We start from the raw sequence: 23,488 nt of genomic DNA on the forward strand, positions 1-23,488 counted from the left end.
CCTCACAGGAGCAACACGTGGTCCGACGCTGCCTCCTGGAGGAGGGCGCCTCTGCCTCGAACTCAACGCAGCGCGCGCTGCCTACCGAATGCCCAAGCGCCTCTCTCTGCTCAACTCAGATAACATCTTCTGGCCTCCGTCGACAGTTCGCATGTTGAACTTCTTTCGCACCGTACGTAGCCAACCGTGCTAATCCACCCCTGAGCCAGCGGTGGAAAGTCAACATGCCCATGGTTGGTGCCAGTCTCTCTCCACAGAACAAGCCGACCCCTGTTAACCTTCCACAAAGTGGTACTCATTTGTATCGACCATGCAGGGGGTGATAGTCCGAGTTGAACCGGTCCTGGGCCTCCCCTAGGTCCATTCAGCCTCAAACAATTAACTGGTGTGGTGTGGTGAATTAAGTCCCGGGCGAAGCCGGGGTAGTAAAGCTAGTTAGGTATAACCCTGTGAGCCATGCGGCTCTTGACTCGGGTGCAACCGCAACAAAACAAAAACATGAACAAGAAACATCCTAAAGTGACTACACGCAACAGAAAAAAAATCCTGGAAAAAACAGCAAAGTCTTCCAGAAAAAACACCGCATTTCAACGCTGTGTGCAAAAAAATCCCAGTGGGATGCAAGTCAAACGATAACAACCATGAGACAATGTAGATTAAAGTTATCAGGCCAACTCTGTACTACAACAAACAAACATGGCTAAACCAAACCGTGATGCCGCCCACCGAGTGAGCTGTGCTCGTGAGCGCTGCACTACGAACCCGGCGGACGCGGGTTCGATTCCCCGCTCACGGCCAACACCGGTGACGATTCTCTGAACCGGTCCCTGGGCCCTCCCCTAGGTCGACTCAGCCTCAAATGAGAGGACCTGGTGCGGTGTGTATAAACATCGCCACTGGGGGAGACAAAGGTGGCCGGGCGAAGTGTTGGCCTTCATAGGTGCTCGCTAACAGCACTTGCCCCAACAATCTGTTAAGGTTGTACGGGGGATCGTTTTAGTATTTGTTGTGGCTATGTTAAAGTGGGACTACAGTACCAGCTCCCCAAGTGTCACCCCAGTCGATCTTCCCATACATTTGGCAGCTCCAGTCGGATCACACTGCGGGTCGTATTAATTGCAGTATCGAAGGCAAGACACAGGGTGGTGGTGCGAGTCCAGACACGAGAGGGGAGATTCCAGTGAAACTGCATCTGCTCAAATAAGCGAGGGGTGGCGCTCATTTCCACAGCAGGCCAATGCATGAGCCGGTGGTGGAAATTCCACGTTCTCATGTCGGGGGCCATGCGGCCACTTCATAGGATAACCAGGTTGACTTCACACAACAGCGCTCGCCCCTACAAAACCAAAAGGAGAATGAGCCGAGTTGAACCCTGAGTTGAACCCCGATTTGAACCCCGAGTTGAACCCCGATTTGAACCCCGAGTTGAACCCCGAGTTGAACCCCGAGTTGAACCCCGTGTTGAACCCGCCGCTGCTCAGTGCAAATTGAAGGGAGGTCCTCACGACCCGTAGGGGATGTTAACTCGCTACTGATGTTAGTCGTGGCCAGGAATCGAATTGAGCTCACTGGCTTCACAAAGTACTGCGCTAGCCACCGCTCCAACCCCTTGCGTGTCTATGCCCCCACCATGAAACTCTGTTTTGCTAAGCTCCATCTATCGATCTAAATCAGCTCAATCTTTCTGTGACTTCTGTGTGGCGACCCCCCACACGCGTCAAAGGATCGCCGACACGTCACGGGACAGACCCAGCAGGTGCCATGAGTTGACTGACTGAGGTGACTGGCAGATGCGCCAGCTGTGCCCCTACTGTGCCAACTTGTTCGATTTTAACGCCCGGTTATGCTGCGCTCGTTGTTGTGAGCGTCGCTCCTCTGCCCTCCGTTGTTGTTGGAGGGCGACAGCCACCCCAACTGCCCAGTAGCAGCGTGCTTCACGAGGCTCCTCCATCTGCTAATGCCACCTTTTCCACAAGCCAAACCCAGACACGCATCTGCTGATGATTAGTATAGAGGCTCCTCTTAACATAAAAAAAACATTAAACAACATGAACATTCGATTAACTAAACACTTACATTCTAAGCTACAAATTAATAATTCACAAAACCGCATAGTCATTAATGAACAATTAAGAGATGTAGGTGATTCCAATTCGTTGTTGTGATATATGGATCATTGTGCAGGGTGTAAAACTGAATTCTGGAAAACTTAAATATTTTTGCATACCAATGGGTGTGAATGCTATTTAAGCAATATAACTATATTAAATATCATTAATATAGTTAACATTTTCCAGAAATCCTTTCGAACATCCTTCACAGTTTCTGTCTGGTTTCTAATGTTTTGTGAGCCCATACGCTCACTCCAAGCCGTTGTTCAACAATATATGAACTCGTATCAGCCATCGGAAATAAATAAAGATGCCTATTTAAAACAGAAAACAAATGTTAGGCGTCGATTCATCTTGGGGGCGGGGGGGGGTGACAAGACATCTGGACCACCCTTGAGTTGGCAATGGAACCCCAGCTGGTGAATGAATGTTCGTGGTCGCTTCGCCTCTCTGCCTGGCGCAGTGAAGGCGTCTCACGGGGGACTCCCCTATCGCGGTTGTGAACGCCGCCACGAGGGCGCGCCTGAGACATTAGTAAAGCCTCCTGCTGTTCACTTATACGTGGTTGGATACACGTGTAATCAGGAGACGTATGCTTTCACACGCCTTCAATTGCACTCTAGACGCGCAATCAGAGAGGATGTTTTCGTGGCCCTAGTCGAAGCGGGTCCGTACACTCAGGGCGATTGTTCCCGCACCTGCGAAACGATCACAGGTTCGTCCAGGTCCTCCAGATTATATGTTTTTACATCCGCAAATTACTTAATTGGGAATTACTGTAATGTACTCAGCAATCGTCGTCACCTGTTGAGTGAAAAAAAAACTTAGCAGAACCCGCCTGAACGCAAATCTTGAGACTGGGTGATAAGGCGAGGCGTATCCATGATAATAAACTAAAAACAAAACTATGTACATGTTACTAGGTAAGGCCCACTGAGCTGTGTAGTTCTTTTTAAGAAGCGATCTGCCCACAAATGATATCTCAACGAAGTGGCTTATCACGTGGAAATGTAGAGCAGGCAAATGCTCTAAACTCGTGTTTCTAAATGTCGAAGGAAAACCCGGAGCGGACCCAGAGAAAAATCCACACGAATACGGGGAGCGAGAGAGACACACAAACTCAAAATATACAGCAGGCGTCGTCAGGGTCGAGATCGGGATCGAACCCACGACCTCCTGTATACCAGGCGAGGCAGTTATCATTTCTCCACCGTGGCGCCCTACATATATAGTCATGTGCAGGTGATACTTATAAGTACTGTATTACTCAGCATGCAAGGTTTGTGACATGCATTTAAGTGCACGATGTCACAGAAGATAACTGGTGTCTAATCGTTTTTTTCATCTTAAATAATTCTGCCCTCATCTTCACCGCGGTTACTGCTCTGACGAACATTGGAGCCTGATGATTATACTGACATCATTTACTGTACGGTTTAAACCATCGTTCAGGGCTTAACTCAGCCCATGCTCCTTTCGGTTTTGCTACGAGTAAACGTGTTCATTTGTGGCCAATCAACCTGGTTATCCTATGAAACCATTTCATGGCCCCGGACATGAGAACGTGGAATTTCCACCACTGGCCCATGCATGGCCTGCCGTAGAGATGAGCGCCACCAGCTAGCGCACACGCGTTGATAATCTCTCCGCGTGCTGTTCGGCACGATGTCCGACGTTTCGCGCCGCGTGCTGGGGGGGGGGAGGCCGGGCTCCTTGAGGAACTGAGAGGCATGACACAGTCAGCTTTCACCGCTCTTATACAAACACGTCCCGGTGAGCCCTGCAGTGCGCATGGCAAACTCCCATCGCGAGTACCGACTTGTCCCGTTCCGGCCACTTAGCCTCAAGTCACCCGGAGATGAACGGCACCCGCAGGCTCCTCGTGCATCAGCACAGTGTGTGTTGATGCACGCGCAACACCTGGCGCAAACGCTGCGGTCATGCCTTGCTCGCTCCACTGCTGGCGGAAGGGCCTCCACTCGCTGGCCATCGAACAAAGACGGTCGGCGGCATCGCGCGCTTTCTGATGCGCTTCTTCTGGCCGTCTGGAACGCTCTCGCTTCCGCTAACGAGGAAGCCAGTTGAGCTGTGCATTTTTAAAGCGTCGAGATCGACGAACTCATTTGTTTAGGGCCGCTTCTTGTGTCCAGTTTGTTGTCCGTCCGCCGCACCTCCGATTAGAACGGTTGGCCACGTACGGTGCGAAAAAAGTTCGGCAACACAAGAGGGCATTTGGCCTACTCTTCCACGCCGGCCAGACGTCTCGGAAGAGGCGCGGTTACCCACACTTTACCCCACCACGTGCGCCTTGCCGCCGGTCAACTATCGGCGCTCCACCTATCGACTCGTCGTGCTTCGGTGGACGGAGACGGGGTGTGGAGGGGCTTGGTTACGAAACTTGCCCCATTGTTTCAACTTGCAGACACCGGGTAGGAGTAACTGGTAGGGGTAACTGGTAGGGTAACTCGTGGACGGGTAAGGGAGGCGGCATCGCGAGGGGTGTGATCTGGAGCGGGGCGGGGGCGTCTAGGGAGTTCCAAGTTGAAATTGGCGCTACGCTGCGCTTCGAACCCGGCGACCCGAGTTCGATTCCCGCTCACGGCTAACACCGATGACGATTATCTGAACCGGTGCCGGGTCTCCCCTAGGTCGACTCAGCCTCAAAACAACGCCACTGGGGAGACAAAGGCGGTCGGCCGTGGTAATGGACACCCAACCCCCTCGTGTACCGTGCCGGTCTTCATAGGTGCTCGTTAACAGCCCGAAAAAAGTGTGTTCTGGCTAACACTGGGGATCTTTGTCTTTGTCCACGCTCGCCTGAACAACAACAAGAAGCGGTGTAAGTTCCCCAGGGGCAACAATACGAGCAGAACGCCCGCAGGGCATCGAGTTGCACGGCATACATTAAACTCGGTGGCTGATGATGGCCGTGATGGATGGTGACCACCTCTTCTTGTCACTTTTAAACTATAAACTCGTTTTTTTCTTGACCAGGTACGGCTCACTTGAGCTGTGTAGCTCTTTTTTCAGAAGCGACCTGGCCACAAATTGATAGCTCAACGCGAAGCGGCTCATCGTCGTGTGGAAAGTGTGCAACAGCCATATCCTCTAAACGCGTAATGTTGATTCTAAATGTGGAGGAAAAAAAATGGAGGTCCCGGAGAAAAATAATCGCGACCACGGGGAGAGAGAAACACGCAAACTAAAAATATATAGCAGCAGTAGACGTCGTCAGGGTCGGGATTGAACCCACGCCCTCCTGTAGACCAGGCGAGAGTAGTTAACATCTCGCCACTGACAGCACCCCAATTGACCGCAGTGGGCCAGGTTTTCAATTTCACTACTGCTGGACCAGTGGATCTGCCCCCCACCCCCCACGGCCGTGTTTACGCAAGAAAATTGATTTGACCATACTTCACCACGCCGAGTCCATGCGCTTTGGTTTCTATTCACTGCAATGCTCACCAGGCGCAAAGGGGTAGCGCAGCCTCGAATTAGCCTCGGTGACGTTTGAAGTGCGCGCAAAAAAAACCCTCCGGCGTCGATGACCGCACCGATCACCGCGTCCACAAAAAACACGAAACGATTTGATTGCTGGAGTAACTAAAGTCATCTCAGACAGTGCGCTGGGTTCATGTTGAGCCAACTGAATCCTCCATCAATTGAAAATCCAGCCCCATCATCCTGGGCTGCACGGCTTCGCTTGATAGTTCGCGTGTGTGTGTACATGTGTCTGTGAGTGCGTGTGTTTGTGTGTGGTGGTGGGGAGCGGTGGTGTAGCGGTTAGCGCTACGCTGCGCTACGAACCTTGCGACCCGGGTTCGATTTTCGCTCACGGCAAACACCCAGTGACGATTATCTGAACCGATCCTGGGCCTCCCCTAGGTCGACTCAGCCTTAAATGAGTACCTGGTGCGATGTGTAAACATCGCCGCTGGGGAGACAAAGGCGACCGGCCGTGGTGTTGGCCACCCACCCCCTCGTGTGCCGTGTCGGCCTTTATAGGTGCTCGCTAACAGCACTTGCCCCTACAGTCTGTTAAAGCTATACGGGGGATCTTTGTCTTGGTAGGTCATGCGCGTTGTTGCTGGGGTGCGGTAGTGCAGTGGTTAGCGCACTGCGACCCCGAGTTCGACACCCGCTAGGACTACTCGACCTTAAAGGAGTACCTGGTGTAAGCATCAGCGCCGGGAAGACAAAGACGACCGGGCGTTGGTGCTGGCCACCCACCCCTCGTGTGCCGTGCCGGCCTTCAAAGATGCTCGCGGGCTGCACTTGCCCCAACAGTCTGTTGACAGGCTATACGGGGGGTCTTTGTCTTTGTTCTAAAACAAACCTTTGTGAATCCTGATTGTTTGGCATAAACAGCGAGTATGGTAATTACCCACATGTTGCCTTCATACCAGTAAACATTGTTTTTTTTATTATAAACTCAAGCCACTGGAGGGAGAGGTGGCACAGTGGTTAGCGCACTGCGCTATAAATCCGTGCATCTGAGTTCGATTCCCGTTCACGTCTCTCGTGAGTGGCGGTGTGATATCTGCACCGGTCCTGGGTCTCCCCCCCTCCTGCACCCTCATCAAGCAGCACTGACCAGAGTGAAGGAAAATCTGTGTTCAACTTTCAGTCGACGGGCCCCGTCTGTGGAACGACGCCTCCGTTAGGGAGACTCCGTCAGTCGAGGTTTTTAGGGTCTCGTCTGAAACCACATTTATTTTCATATATTTTACTTATATTTATTATTTTAAAAAAAATTGTCTCAATATTTCATTAAATTTATTCTAATTTTATTCTAGAATTTTTTTTATTTTTATGTATTTTTATTTGTTTTTATTTTATTTATTAAAAAAAAGTTTTTATGTTCTCGTCTGAAACAAAATTTATTTGTCCTTATATTTTCCTGCGTATGGGGGTTGTTTACCTCTTTCTTTTTAATGTGAACGGGTTTGTTTTTTAATTCTGCGATTGTGTTGGAAATCGCTGAGGCCTTGTCTGAAGGGCGCTATATATAGGCAGAACTGAGTTTGACTTTTTCTTTATTTATAATAATGCGTTTTACTCAAGAGCTTCGTTATCCATCGGCAGTGAACTCTGTGCAAATAAGGCAGCGACCTGGGTTCGACTCGAGACCATTGATTATTAATCATTAATTGAAATTAAATCTGACTTGGGCCACCCCTTAGATCTTTAAAGGTGTATTTACATTTTTGCATTCTGCTACTGATACTCCTGCTGTTATGGAGTGACTCATGCAGCAAATTCTGGCTGCAAAGTTTGGTCGTACATGTTATGTATATCGTTTATTGTTACATTTGAATCACAGTTCCTATGATCACTGTTACATTGTTTTTATAGCTTTATTTTGGTGATTTTGAAAACGGTTTGGTCTAGCCATGTTTGTTTGTTGTAGTACAGAGTTGGCCTGATAACTTGAATCTACATTGTCTTATGGTTGTTATTGTTTGACTTGCATCCCACTGAGATTTTTGCACACAGCGTTGAAATGCGGTGTTTTGTCTGGAAGACTTTGCTGTTTTTTCCAGGATTTTTCTACTGCGTGTAGTCACTTCAAGATGTTTCTTGTTCATGTTTTGTTGCGATTGCACCCGAGTCAAGAGCCGCATGGCTCACAGAGTTATACCTAATAAATGAAACTGAAAACTGAAACTGAAGTTGACTCGTTTGCGCAGTGTGTTAACCATCAGCATTGGGGAGACAAAGGCGGCATGGTTTTCACTGCGCTGGCCATAACCCATCCCGGCGAATGTATCATACCAGGCCTTAATAGGCGCTCGCCAACACACACTGAAAAGGCTCAAAAATAATCCTGAGTTTGTTCTCTGCAGTGCCCCGTGCTCAAGTCGTCTTGAACATGCTCGGGCAGGGGTTGCGTTTGGTGGGTGTGGCTGTGTAGTTTGCAGGAGTGCGTGCGTGCGTGGGTCTGTGTGTGTGTGCGTGTGTCTTTTTGCGTGTGTCTGTGTGTGCGTCTGCTCGAGGGACGTGCCGCAAATAGTCTGGGTCTGGCTTTTGTCGAGGTCCGTTTCCTTTGCAGCGGCTCCGTGACAGCAAGCGGCTTTGGCTGCCTCCCTCGACGACAGCAGCACCTATCGCCACCGCTCACCCACACCATGACCCAGAGCACGGGGCTCAGGGTAGTAGTGACCCTCACGTGTTTCTCGTGGCTCCTGATGGCTCTGCTGCACACAGGTACCCCGCCTGGTCTGCGTGCGTGCGTGTGTGACACCCGTTGGGCGAGCTTTCAAAACGTCACGTGGCCTCGAGGTGCACCTAGCCTGGCACAAGCGCCGTGGTTGACGTCTAAGCCGCGGTGGCGAGCTGTTAGCTCTCTCTCGCCTGGTATGCAGGAAGTCGCGGGTCGCGGGTTCGATCCCTTCCCTGACGCCTGCTGCTGTATATTTGGGGTTTTGGTGATCGATCTCTCCGTGGTCGCGTGGATTTTTCTCCGGGTCCTCCGGTTTTCCCCTCCACAATTAGACTAAACGACATCAGACGTTTAAATGATGTGGATACCGCTGTACATTTCGCGCATGATAAGCCACTTCGTCGTGCTGTCATTGGCGATCGCGAGGTCGCTTCTGCAAAAAAGCTATGTAGCAGCTCAGTGAGCCTTAGCTGGTAAAATAAATAACATAGGAGTTGTTTTTTTAGTTCTAAGTCCACTTAGTGGCGAACGGAGGCTGATATTCTTGTGTGTGCCATTCGTCACCGCACACAGACCAGTACGAGCAGTGGGGTATTTATAACTTCACCAACATATCGTGAGACAATTTGATGGCTTAAATGACACTTGAGCATCGTGCGCGTATCGGGCTTTCAGTCCAGATGCCACCGGTTCAATTGTATCTCCCGGCGCGGCAGGCGCAAGGATTGGGGACATTCCCTTCAAAGCCCCCCTCGTGCTTCTACCCACCCAGCAGACGTGAATGGGTTTCACCCGCTGTGGCCAGCGTGGACGAGTAGGCCAATACACCCCGTCGGATTTCAGGGCCACATCTTTTCACATTTGCATAAGCTACTGATTGTGTAAATGTACGGTCCCATTTGTCAATCCACTGCTGGATGAAGGCCCCTCCGCGTACTTGTTTGTCTGTCGTCACGTGGGTCAGTGTTGGTTCGGTCACCACGTGGCTCTGCACACAGCCAGTGCCGCCACTGCATTGGAGACTACGTATTGACTCGCGATAATGAAGCCAAATACAGCAGCAGCCACGCTTTAATCCAATGACGGTTGGATCTTTGCCATAACTCCCTTCGGCACAATCATCCCTCCATGTGGGGGAAGGCAACAGACAGCGGTTGTCCTTTGCATTGACTCGCCCACCCCCCTCGGCCACGGGAATGTGGAATTTCCACCACTGGCTCATGGCTGTAAACAGGAGATGGGCACCACCTCGATGCTCTCACCCTTGAAAGAAGAGTTGAGACGTGGGGCCAGGCCTGGCCGAGATGTCACCACCGACTGCTGATGTGAGCCCTGGCTGGGAATTGAACTCGGGTTGATTTAAACGTTGAGATATATTAAGTAATATTTAATGAGTTGACCAGAACATCGAGTTTGATATGTTATTTTACACGTGTATGTCGCATAGCTGTGCAGTTTCGAGAGGGGTTTAGTTGTCTGCAGCAACATGTGATTCCATATATTTATTTTACAATCTTAAGATAACAATTTTAACTTGTAACGTGCGCCGCGCAGCATCTGCTCGCTCTCGTCGAGGGAGAGAGAAACTCGGAGGCGCGAGGAGGAACCACAGACAACGAGCGGGGAAGGCAGCCACGCGACGAGCCGGCAACCACAATTGCCCAAGTTCTGCAGTCCTCTTATTTATAAAGGTGTTACCGGCCAATTGATGAGTTCTTACATATGACAGGAAAGCCTAGAGAACATTCACGCGTGTGAGGGGGAAACGCTCTATCCCCACACAGACGGAACAGGTTCGTTTTGACCGTACCGCCATCTCCGGGCAGAGCCAGGGTACGGGCTTCCTCCTCGACGCCCACGTGAAGGGAAGTTTCCCAACATTTGCGCTGTGATCCACCAACCCTCGCTGCTGCCTCCACAGTGCGCCATGAGCCGTGGTGCATTCTGGGGGGCGGGGCGGGGTCATTCGGGGGGTCATTAGGTCGTGGGCACATGGTCCGGACGTGTCCCCCACCTCCGGTTAGCACCGCTGGCTACGTACAGTGCGAAAGAAGTTCCACGTGCGCGCGTGTCGACTTGGCAATCGGTGCTCGTTCGACGTTCGGTTCACCCGCTCGTGTGGCTCCGGTGCCGGTCCCTGACAGGTGGCGTCTGCGCGGCCAACGCCACCACCACGACCACGACCGGGCGAACCCCAGGTGCCGAAAACTCCACGGCGGGCGGAGCAGAAGAGACGGTGGCAGCGGTGGCAACGGCAGGGACGCAGAGTCCGAGCGACGCGGCGAAGCCAAGCGGCGGTGGCGGCAGCGGCTCCAGCGATAGCGCGACGCCGGAGAGCGCGTCCACTCCGCCAGCGCCGCCCGCCGTGGAGAAGCGGAGCAGAGTGGCCGTCTCTCTCTCCTTCGTCATCGAGAACCGCAACTTCACGGCAGAGCTCGACAACCCGATGTCCGATGCCTTTCGGTCGCTGGAGAGAATCGTGACGTTTCAGGTGAGCACGTGGGCAATTTCCCCCACACACCTCGAACTACCCACCCGACCCCTCCCCCCATCCCCCTAGGTTTCTCTGTCAAGCACGAGCCCAGAACATGTCTAACCTGGCACAAACTCCTGATTTTCCCAAACGCTTTGGGACACCTGGATACATGTATATATATTTATAAATATTTGTTATATTTTACGGATTCTGCCGTGCCTGGTTGCCAGCGAGACACGTGACCGACCCACGGACCCAGCCCGGTGGAGGCCACGGAGCCAGCACGCCTTGCATCGGCTGTGGAAACGCGGTCAAAGTGGAGCTCGGTTAGGCGTGGGGTGAGAGTGGCCCCAGACACGAGCGCTCGCTCTGAACTCGGGGGCGTCGGTTGCGTCCCATTGCCGGGGCGCTGAGCCAACGCCGCCAAAGGCCCCCTGAGTGTTCAAGGGCCGCGCCCGCCCTTGCCCCGGCGCGCTGTGCAGCGAGCGTGGTGGCCCAGGCAACTTCGGTGGTCAGAGCTCACCGCTAAGGTCGCGAGCGTGGACCCGGGCTTTTAAGCCGCTGGGTTCTCAAGCATAGCGAGCGGAAGGTGCGTTCCGCTGTGTCAGCGAGCAGCTATTGAGGTCAGGAAAACACAGCAGTTGCCTGATGAGCCCAGAGCAGATATCTCGCTTGTCGGTACCAACCTAAGGTGGCGTTACTTTCGTGGTTCCAATTTATTTGTGTGTGTCTGTGTGTGTGGACAACGGTAGTGTAGCGGTTAGCGCGCTGCGCTACGAACCTGGCCACCCGAGTTCGATTCCCGCTCACCGGTGACGATTGTTAGAACCGGTCCTGGGCCTCCCCTAGGTCAACTCAGCCTCAAATGAGTACCTGGTGCGGTGTGTAAACATCGCCACTGGGGAGACAAAGGCGTTCAGGCGTGGTGCTGGCCACCCACTCCCTCGTGTATCGTTCCAGCCTTCAAAGGTGCTCGCTAACAGCACTTGCCCCAAGTCTGCTTAGGCTATACGGGAGATCTTTGTCTTTGTTTGTGTGTGGACATTAACAGCGCATTGTGTGTGCAACCACTTTGAATGCGCGGGGGTTATCAAATAATCAAAAAATCCACTCTCGTTCGCCGTGTAAATCAACCGGATTACTACAAGTTTTTTTGTTTGCAACCGTAGATTTTGCCTAGTTCTGCTCTGGCCGACGGACTAAGCGAACCCGTGGCAAGTGGCCAGTTTCTTTTTGCTTCGAAGCAACTTCCCACGCGTGAATCATCAAAAGATACGCGTTCGAATAAATACATTCCGGCCGTGTCGGTCCACCGATGCGTTGACGGACTGCCCATCTGGTGACGATCACGATGGGGTGGTTTCTTGCGACGATGCTGACTCGGCCAGACCCGTGAATGGGGGTGAGCTCGGGCACGGTTCAGACATCGCGGCCAATGTTAGGAATCAAACTCGGGTCCGCCTAGCACAGCAATCTAATCACTCTGCCAATCCTCCGCTTCGGATAATGCCACGTATTTATTTGCACGTAATGGTGTGACTGCGCACGATGATGATGACGATGTGAAGTTGAGTATTTATTTATAAGTCAGTCAGTTTGGAACAGGTAATGCACATAACAAACAAACACAAAACTCCACATCATCATCATGACCATCAAACTATTATTTGCCGATACAGAATATATCCGGTGTTGTCTGGCATGGAGCAACGATACTGTAATAAAGTCGTGACGTTCCTTTTATTTTGCTTTTGCAGCTGGACCAAGTTTTCAAAAATTCGACGTTGAAAGATTCGTACATCACCAGCGTGGTGCGCCGGTTCTGGTAAAGTTTACATCTTGCATCTACACAAGTCACCACATATATGAGTCACCACCCACACGAGTCACCACCCACACGAATCACCCTCCCTCCCCCGCATGAGCAGCCACATGCAGCATAACCACATTTACCGTCGCACGGGACTCATTCTATTACTATTTTAATAAACTATTTGTAAACTATTTTTATTTTACCAGATAAGGCCCACTGAGATATATAGCTATTTTTTTCAGAAGCGATCTGGGTATCACAAATGATAGCTGAACGAAGTGGCTTATGACGTGGAAATGTATAGCAGCCCAAATGCTCTATTAACGGACGTTGATTCTAAATGTGGAGGGAAAAATCGGAGGACCCGGAGACAAATCCACGGACCACGGGGAGAGAGAGAGATACGCAAACTCCAAATATACAGCAGCAGGCGTCAGGGTCGAGGTCGAACCCAGGACCTCCTGCGTACCAGGCGAGGTAGTTAACATCTCCTAGCCACCGTGATGATGATGAGAAAGAGAGAGACACGCAAACTCCAAATATACAGCAGGCGTCAGGGTCAGGATCAAACCCACGACCTCCTGCATAACAGGCGAGGTAGTTAACATCTCCTAGCCACTGTGATGATGATGAGAGAGAGACGCAAACTCCAAATATACAGCAGCAGGCGTCAGGGTCGAGATCGAACTCACGACCTCCTGTATACCAGGCGAGGGAGTTAACATCTTCTAGCCACCGTGATGATGATGATGAGAGAGACATGCAAACTCCAAATATACAGCAGGCGTCAGGGTCGAGATCGAACCCACGACCTCCTGTATACCAGGCGAGGTAGTCAACATCTCATAGCCATCGCGATGATGATGAGAGAAACACGCAAACTCCAAATATACAGCAGCAGGCGTCAGGGTCGGGATCAAACCCACGACCTCCCGCATACCAGGCGAAGTAGCCAACATCTCCTAGCCACCGTGATGATGATGAGAAAGAGAGAGACACGCAAACTCCAAATATACAGCAGCAGGCGTCAGGGTCGAGATCGAACCCACGACCTCCTGCATACCAGGCGAGGTAGTTAACATCTCCTAGCCACCGTGGACACCCGGTTAGCGTTTTCCGCCGTTCCCTCCCCTGCTCACCCCCCCCCACTTCCACTCTGCCGCCCACCCTGCACCCCAGGCGCGGCTCCGTGGGGGTGACGTCCGACCTGCTGTTCGACACTCTGCTCGGGGCCCCCCACCCGGACTCCGTGTCGGACGCGTTCCTGCGCGGCACCCACGGGGGCACGCGGCTCGGCGAGCTCGGCGTGAGCGGCCCCATCGTGCCCGGTGGGTCCCCGGCGAGGCGCCCGCCACCGTGCGAACGACGACGACGGCCGACGGACGAACCCAGGGTTCGTTCGTTCGTTAGGGGCCGTCCGTAAATGACGTCACGCACCTAGGGGAGGGGGGGGGTTGTCAGACATTTGTGACGATGTGTGACGAGGGGGGGGGTTCAGAAATGTGATGTCACATCAAAATGCGCAACTCTAAATAAATATAGACAACACGTTCTACTTAATTAAATAGACTTTTTAATAAATGTTTTCTCCTTCAACATCAGAGTGCAGCGCGTCATTAAATACGCACTACAATAACAATAGTTTAAAGCGATTTGAAGCATGTTTTATATATATATTTTGGGGTGGGGGGCAGAGCTTTGTGACGTCATATTTGAGGGGGGGGTCTGACTTTTTGTGACGCTGTGTGACGAGTCGGGGAGGGGGTCAAAAATCGTCCAAAATCGCGTGACGTCATTTATGGACGGCCCCTAAGGTTGGAAGCGTCCTTGCGTGATCTCTGTCCATCTGGCTGACCGTCGTCCGTGTGCCTGTAACTGGGCTGGGGGGCACGACAACACTTGTGAAGATGACTCGGTGTGAGCGAAGGCATTTGGTGCTGGTAAAAAAAAAAAACACGAAGCCAAACTTGAGTAAGAGGCAGAATTCTGGGTAATACGGCAAAGACGTTCGTCTTAAACACACGACAACCAAAGAATCCGAGCCGGAACGCCGTTCGTGCGCTCATGACGCTGCGGCGACAGGAAAACACCCACAATCCCATTCTAATATAATCACTCCGATATGAAGAAGCTACTGGAGCTATGCACTTTTAAATCTAAATTGAAAACTAATTTCTTTGAAACTGCTTTTTGTGTTCAGTCTTGTTGTCCTTCCCCCTCGCACCTCCGATTGGCACGGTTGGCTACGTATGGTGCGAAAGAAGTTCAACGTTCATACGTAGGTGTGGGAATCAACAGTCGGCAGTGTAAAACACCGTGCCTGGACCGTTGCAGTGATGCAATTTTTACATGCATTTGTACACTAGCAATCATAATGCGATGTGTCTACCTGATGTATGGAATTCGGCGAATCATTTACCTTGGAAGCCATGCTCATCCATGTGCTCTGCCTCTCACATTCATCTTCTTGGTTCTTTCGGTAAAGTCACGTAGAAGGGAAGTAATAAAATAATAAAAACAAAACATAATAAAATAATTCTCACGACGTTTCGGCCACAACGCAAGCAGCCGTCCTCAGGTTCTTCACCTGTTTTTATTATTTTATTACTTCCCTTCTACGTGACTTTACCGAAAGAACCAAGAAGATGAATCCCTGCAGTCACGAAAGCTTTAAATCGAAACTCTCACATTTACTTGACTAAATTAAGTTGATAATTGGTATTTTTACCCTTCTATCTGGCAACAAAACTGACACCTTTTTTACAAGGAGTCATGTTTGCATAGACCACAATACCTGCAGCCATAATGCAAACAAAAAACATAACTCTGATAATATATGCACTGTCCTTGAAGTTGATTGTTCCACACCCGAGACAGCTTTCCTTAGAGCCTAGTCTCACATGGGTTTGACCAGTTGACGCCAAAAGGCGCACAAATTAAGTTGTTTAAGCCGTCAAAACATCCTTTCGGCCTTCCGCACACAGTGAACGGTGAGCACGGACAGTGGGTTGAGATCTGGAGATTGATCCGCAAGCAGAGGAGGAGCAGGAGGTCTGGAGCGTGGATCTCAACAGCGGCAGTCTGTCAATGGCACAGAAGACTGGGGGAGCGATCATCCAGCAGCCACATCCCTTTGGCTTGATGTTGACTGGGGGTTTTGAGATTCGGCGCCGGTCACTGGATCAGAGAGCACAAATTTACGATTCTTCTTTGAAGTTTTAACATGCAAATTTTTTTTTTTCAAACGCGCTATGAATTTTGCATGCGCAATTCTAATTATTTATAAGCTATCCTTGTGTTTTTTTTTTATTACCCGCCTTTTTGATAATTACCCCACTCATCCCTCATTGAGGCAATTCGGTATCAATGATTAATGTGCTGCCAAATCAATATGACATTAACCCCATTACAGTGCCACCGTTCGCACCGCTACCCATCTTGGGGCATTCCGAGCGCTTTTTGCTTTGCGTTCACCACGCTCGTGTCGCGGGTAATTATCTTCGTGCATCTGCCGGTTTTCTCACTCGCAAAATACGCCTGTGCAGAAGAGCTTCATAAGCTCATCGGATTCCACCAGCGTAAAGATTCTGATTCTTCTGAACATTTAACAGCTGCTATTTTATTGCAAAATTATAACTTGGGACGTTTAACTTATTTCAGAGGACACATTCCCAACCGTACGTAACCTGTATGGGAATTACTTTTAATTCGTTGACTCTGACAGCATTTTACATTTATTGCAGTGCATAATGTATTTGATTTGCCTTCAGCAAAAACAACGACAACAGCAAACAACAGTAGAGTAGTTTGTGTGTTGACGGAAGGTGTCGTCTTAATCCAGCGAATCGAAGTGGCCAAATCAGTAGGAAACAGCTGACAGGACCATTTCTCTCCCAAATATTGTTTGGGTTCAGTCGTAGAATTTTCTCGCCGTGAATGACAACAACACTTGATTCAACACACCACATCAAACACAGGAATCAGGTCTACTGTCTCAACGTACGCACGCATGCATGTTGAACTCATCTCGCACACATGCGTAGACCCAACCGCGCTAATCGGAGGTGCCAATGGGCCCTCGCTCGGTTTCTGAACGGTCGAGACGGCCACGAATTGAACCGCCGCCTCTCCCGCTCCCACAGGAGTCACGAACGAGTTCCCCTCCTGGTCCATCGCCCTCCTGGCCCTAACCAGCACCATCCTCCTGCTCAACGTCATCATCCTGCTGGCGTGTGTGAGTACGACTGTCAGAAGCCCAGCATGCAATGCGGACGCGCCGTGGATGTTAAAAACCTCGTGACGTTATGTGATGAAAGAGTGAGCGACAGCACACGCGTGCGTGCATGCGTGCGTGTGCCGGCGTTTCGGTCCAATTTTTACCAAAGGTGAAATTTTACCCACGAATTACTGAGTTGGGGAAAAAAGAGCGAATGGCGACAACGCTCCCCGACTGCGAAACAAACTGCTGACTATCAGTTAGCCCAATGCAGCCGGACCCTCCGACAAACAGAATCTTGACACCCAGTGAGGCTTTTTCTGGATAACACTAATTCAGTATTAACAACAATAACACGCACATTCACGTGTCGTAGACTTACGAAGGCACCGATTCGCGGTTGAATTTCTGGACCGTTTTGGAATTCCACCGTTTCACCCGTGGGCCCGCAGACCGGTAAACAAAGTCGCAGCCGTGTCGGGACACGCGACTGTGGTGGCCACGGCGCTGGCAGACTTGGCGTGGGAAGATTTCGACTCGAACGCAGTCCTCGGCTGGCGGATCCGCGTTACGCAATAACACACCGAGAGGGGGGCGCAGGTGCGGCACTGCAAGCGCTGGCTCATGAGAGCATTCTCGAGGGCCTTTTGTGGCCTCGGTTTTCCCCACACTGGGCGGAACGTCTTGGAAGAGGAGGGGGAGGGGGGGCACCCAGGGGCACCCACGCTTTGCTCCACCGCACGACGCCACCCTTCCGATCGCACAACTGTAGCGTATCCGTTTTGTCCGCTTGCGCCGTGGTTGTTTAAACCGCCGCGACCGGGAGGTTGAATCGAACTCGCCAGTGTGATGAGCCGGTGCGACGAGCCGGCGCTACTCTCCCTGCAGGCGGTGTGGTGCTGCCGTAGAGGCTGCGCGGCCCCGTACGGCGACGGCGGCACGGAGCTGTACTACACCGGCGAGACGGCGTCCTCCTACCCGCTGTACGACACGCACGGCACGCTCAACCAGTCCAAGGCCGTGCTCAGCCCCTACGTTGAGGTGCCACCACTCGCACCCCCCCCACCACCGCGCCCCCTCGCCGCCCCTAGCGCTCGCCCACACCGCGGTGCGACGGCGGGGATGTCTTCACATGACCGGACGTCCCAAACGCGCCGAGCGTCGCTCAATTCCGTGCAAGACACATCGGTTCCGACTTTGCTTCTCGAAAAAAACGAAAGCTTCATTTGTTCTTTTATTTTACTCACCACGTACATATATATTCACTGCGCGCGGTTGCACTCTGTCACCTTAGTAAATCCCACAGAACCGAGTTTCGCTCGGGCAATGTTCACGGCTGTGGTCCTGGCGGGTTTTTTTCATTATTCTTGTTCCGTACTCCTGTAGCGTTCCCGTTCTGTTGTACGGTGCACCGATGCCTACTTTATTGTAGGGCGATATTGGCGAGTAAAATAACGATTGAGCGATTATAATTTAGTGCCTCTTGGTTAATCCACTGCTGGATGATGCCCATACCCTCCATGCAGTGTCGGTCAGTGTTCACATCAACATTCTTTTTCATCAGTCATCCTGTGGAGTTGTAGTCAAGGCCTCGTGTCTGCGGATTCCATGGAGTCGCTCTCATCGTCTGGTTGACTAAAGCAGTGAAATGTTTTGTCACACGCTACTTAATTTGGTTTAACACGTAGGCATTTGCGACCAATATTATTCGTAATAAAGTGTTTTGGGTTAGATCGCGTAAGTATAAATCTGTCTCGTTTTAAAGCTTTCGTGACTGCAGGGATTCATATTCTTGGTTCTTTCGGTAAAGTCACGTAGAAGGGAAATAAGAAATATTGTTTTATTTTCATTATTTTATTATTTCCCTTCTACGTGACTTTACCGAAAGAACCAAGAATAACACGTTCCTTCGGAGTGGGCAGGTAGGAACTTGGTTAGACAGCGCATTCGTGCGATCCGTGTCACGCAGCAGTGTGGAACTTGTTGTTCCTACCTGTATAAATCTGTCATAACCCTCCACCACCTAACACAGCCGGTAAGGTTTGTCACGTAAACAACGCGCCAAATCGCCCGATGATGCTGGATGTAATTACCAGCGAAACGCCGTAGTCAAATTGTAAATGTTGTGGATTTACTCTCCGACACACCGGTGCGTTGAAGTATTAACAACTAACTGGCACGTTGTTTACGTGACAAACCTTACTGGCTGTCGGGTGGTGGAGGGTTACGACACATTTATACTTACGCAATCTAACCCAAAAACCTTGATTATGAACGCTCCTTAATTAATTATAAATTATTGGTGTGAGAGACACGCAATTCCCCCCCCCACCACCTCAAAGACACGCTTTGACTAGACTTCGAATGTAATTTCATCTAATTTATATTTCCGGAATATTTTTGGAGAATAATTATTTGTACTGCATGAGGAATCCGATGAGCTATAAAGCTCCTTTTCACAGATGTCCAGTCTGGGCACGGGGTTAGAACGTTACAACAACAAACAGTACAACAACATGCCAGAAGTGCAAAGTACAAGAAAGGTACATAAATCACCCAAACATAAATCACATAAATCACCCAAACATACATAAATACATACATAAATCACCCAAACACAAACAAATACAAACTCAACCATCCCCACCCTACCAGACAGCCCATTTACAGAGCGCCTTCACTCAAGGTGCTGGACACAGTTTACGAAACGCCGACAGAATAGAATGATTTAGATGGCAGGGGCAGTGCTACAAGGTATTGAGGAATGGGTGACAGCGATAGAGGGGTGCTTAGGGATCACGAAAGGCTCGGGGAGGGATGGGAAGGTCTGAAGGGACGAGGCGAGGGAAGAGAAAGAGAATGGACGATAGAGAAGAGGTGAGCTGTAATCAATAATTTTAAGCCGCATTTGATTGCATTAACAACTGCTTGTGTGTGTGTGCTTCTCTACAGAATTCGGGAATGACATTCACCAACAAAGGAATGGAATCGCCGATGTGATTCTGGATCCGGGATGCCTGCCGATTCCGCTGGTAAATTCGGGCGTTCGGCTCCCGTTCACTTCGTCACAGCTCCCGCCAGCAGGAGGCTCACAAGCCTCATCACCACATGCGTCGCAGAAATCCTCAACGCCGCAGCCATCTCCGTTAACATGAAGCACAAATTAAAGCCCGGTTACCAAGCGAATGTGACCAGCGGCGCTGCGAGGCAAAACAAAAACATCGACATTGGCAAAGCTTAGGGCCCTAAAGCAGCTAAGGGGAGCCCCGGATTAATTTTAAAAAATGTATCTGGGTGCTTGAAATATATCGGCTCAAATTCAAACCTCAACATAACACGCCAATTTCTATAAAGTCAATTAAGATCTCATCTTTAAACTTGCCTGTATCTATGGTCTTTCATCTCAACATTTTTTCATGTCTACATCTCTTCCGTCATCTCGCTAGGAGTTTTAAAATGGAAAGGCGAGGGGGCTTTTAATTTAATTTGTTTTTACTTTTGCTTAAGAGTCCCCCCAATGAACAGCCCCACCAATGAATGATGTAACAGATGCATTTACACCACATTCTTCCAACGTTGTCTATTCTGCTGAAGCAATAACAGCAAGGCATCCCTCGCGTAACGTGCGAATCTGCAGTTTCGCGGTTAATCTTTTAGGGGCACATATACTGGAGAGAAGAGAAAAAAACCCCGAAAATTGTAAAACTACGGTTTTATAATTTTAAAAATGTTTTCAATTATAACAAAAATAAATCCCGATGGCATCACGGTGCCCACCACAGATAGAGCTGAGTAGAAGCAGCAGCAGCAGCCGCCCACTCAAGCGTTCAAGAAGCCCTGAAATGATTCCCTATTAAGTAATCATTGCAAGTAGTAATCTTTTCATCTCATCAATTGTTATTAAACTCCTTTTTAAAGTATTTTTTGTAACGGTGATATAATTTAGCATTACATTTATACGTATTTTGTAAATCCAGGGCAAGAATAATTAAATAAAATACTTACATTTTATTTGGTAACGCACCCCCCACCCCATACGTCTATGGGAAAACAAACTTCAAAACAGCATTATTCGACTTGCACGCTGTTGATCAGGAACACATGCCACGCGTTATGCAACAATACGCCTTTAATATTAAACATACTATGCCCGTATTGTTTTGCTCTCTTAAAATGCAGCAGTATGAATATAGTGGTATACCAAATTTTTATATGGTGTCTGTGTAGAGTCATTGGTGACCAGGCTGAGTGTATCAGCTTGTATCACATGGCACTTACGAGCCCGGTTTACATCACGAAAGACCAAAAAAAAAACCCAGACCTGAACCCAGCATCTCAGCAGTGCTGGCTGAGTGCTGGCCGACACGGTCATTACGAACACCACGAACCATCCAGCCACCATGAGAATTGTTAATCTTGAAAACTAAACACCTACCGCGCTCTCGGGGAGGGGGCGGTGATGGCAACGAAGCTGCAGCTCGTTGCAAAGGTTTGCAGTTGAAGGCCAGCGGGCCTCCCTGATTAACTGCTGCAAGTGGGCGGTGTACAAACAATAGACGCACGGCCTCTCGGTGGACGTTCATAATGTCGTGACGCTATTAGGCAAAAGAGCAGGCCACGTGGTGCTGTCGTCGCGGTCAAAATTACATTTCGAACCTCATCACAAATTACTTAATTGCTTAAGTAATGTCACCCCCCCCCACCCCCCCACTATTGTGAAACTACTACAGACTATCATCATTTGTGAAGAGCCATGGCGTCTTTGTGATAGCCGTGGCGTCATAAGAATTGCACGAATACCAAACTTTTTATTTTTTTCGACGTCAAATTGAACTTTTTTTTTTCCATTAACGCGAATAAATAGAACTTCACCGGCGTCGAGTTCAAAACGGAGGTGCCACTTCGTCGCGCGTGTCCACTCTTCCGAGCGCCCCTCTTCTCCGTGACGTTGGAGCGCCCGCCCGGTAGCTCGCACGCCTCGAGGAGTTGCCAACGGCGTGGGTGAACATCGTCTTCAACCTGAGCGAGGTCGAGCGGCAGGGTCGTGTTGTGTGACGGGGTAGAGTGGTGGGGGTTACTCTGTGGCCATCCTCCCAAGGTTCCCCCCACCATCATGGCCAAGATTTTTGGAGGGGGCCTCTCTTGAGGGGGCCTCTCTTGAGGGGGCCCTTCTGCCGGCAGTGGGGTGAGCAAAGCAATTGCAGGGGGCTGCGCTTTTCGCTATTTTTTTCGAAAGCCCTATTGGATTAACACAATGCACGCTTTGCTTTTTTGGGGGCTAGGACATTTTTTTTTCCAACATAATAAAAAAACACCACATTTATAATTGTATACATATTAAAAAACTAATAACCAGATAAAAATATCTAGTATCTGTGATATTACAATGGATGAGATATAGTTTACGTTTTAATATGCAGTTTACGTTATAAAATATTTTTTAAAGAAACTTGTCCTGTTTTTTGCATTTTAACCACTGGAATTGAATGAAAACGCAGCAGTTCGTTGCTTTTGCAGGTTCACACGCTAACTTGAACATAATGAACTTGCACTTTCCGTTTCGATTTTCCAACTTGGCCATTGTAAAGCAGCTCAAATGCTACAACCTTTCGCTCCCCCCCACCCACCATTTGCTATCAAATGTAGTCGTCGTAGTAAATTAGTTTGGCTTGCAAAGAGACTTCTTGGTCTTTTGTTGCTCCACGTTTCATCGGTGACGTTTTCGTTTAAACGTTTTAATATACCGTACTTATATACCATACCATACCGTACTTCTTTATTTTTAACATGTCTTTGCAATTGTGTTCTAGCAAACGCAATAAACACCACAAAACCCCGCGACTTGGTATGACGTTTACTTGCTTCTCAAAAAGAACAAAAATATATAGCTTTTTTTTTTGCCAGAACAGCAGATAATTAGTGTTTGACACCAAACACTTTTACAGACGAGAATTCCTATAACAGCAAACAGAAGATACACCACATTGAGTATTACATACTCATCAACGTCACCACTGTACACAGACTATCTCACCTTAAAAATAGCAAAATATGCGATATGATGCCCCAATTTTTTTCATTGTACACAAATCCATCGATGCTTTTTTGTGTGTGTGTCCCTCACCCCTCGTTTTGTATTTCATTTACAAAAAAAAAAGAGAGTCAAAGACACAACAAACACCTACGGTTATGGGTTTGGCGTGTGTGTGTGTGTTTGGTGGAAAGGGCGTGGGGAATGAATCAGTTGGGCAAGGGGGGTTATTGTTGTTGTTTGTTTGGTAAAATGTATATGTACAAAAACAAAAAGGAAGGTAGGAAGCATGCGTATCCCAAAGGGGATGTTACCACCCTGGGAAGGTCCAAACACGTCCGAAAGTGCATTAGTTGCGTTGTTGGGGGGGAGGAGGAGGGGGGGACACGAGCGAGTCAATTTACATTCATGGTAACACGCACGGACAACGGCAACGTTCAAATCCAGCGTTCATGGAGCTTTACTTTACGTTTCCGAGAAAGTTATTCACAAAGCGACAGAATAAACAAATAGTAACCCCCGGGTCCCGAGTACTTCTCTCTCTCGCTCTCTCTGCGGTAAACACTTCTGCGGCCGTCTGGAACGCTCTTCCTTCCGAGACGAGGAAGCCACTGGAGCTATGCACTTTTGAATCATCTAGATTGAAAACCCATTTCTTTAGAACTGCTTTTTGTGTTT

General features: G+C 49.6%; 2 protein-coding genes across 3 annotated transcripts in view; one reads left to right on the plus strand and one right to left on the minus strand.

The window, feature by feature from the left end:
* Positions 1-23,488, minus strand: part of LOC144731553 (procathepsin L-like) — a 429,171-nt gene that overhangs the window by 116,123 nt on the left and 289,560 nt on the right. The gene's annotated exons all lie outside the window — the stretch shown is intronic.
* On the plus strand, positions 8,097-22,617 carry LOC144731544 (mucin-1-like). Of its 2 annotated transcripts, XM_078612669.1 has the most exons (8): positions 8,097-8,318; positions 10,419-10,765; positions 12,508-12,575; positions 13,743-13,891; positions 16,706-16,797; positions 17,668-17,820; positions 19,732-19,811; positions 21,644-22,617. In XM_078612669.1, exons 1-7 carry the CDS (start codon positions 8,240-8,242, stop codon positions 19,777-19,779), a joined length of 936 nt encoding a protein of 311 aa, XP_078468795.1. In that variant the 5' UTR covers positions 8,097-8,239; the 3' UTR covers positions 19,780-19,811; positions 21,644-22,617. The 2 variants fall into 2 exon arrangements, with proteins under 2 accessions (XP_078468795.1, XP_078468794.1); XM_078612668.1 differs by having other exon boundaries at positions 8,132-8,318; positions 19,732-22,617.

The sequence above is a fragment of the Lampetra planeri genome, chromosome 39, assembly GCF_965212315.1.
Source record: "Lampetra planeri chromosome 39, kcLamPlan1.2.h2, whole genome shotgun sequence".
NCBI classification, from domain to species: Eukaryota; Metazoa; Chordata; class Hyperoartia; order Petromyzontiformes; family Petromyzontidae; genus Lampetra; species Lampetra planeri.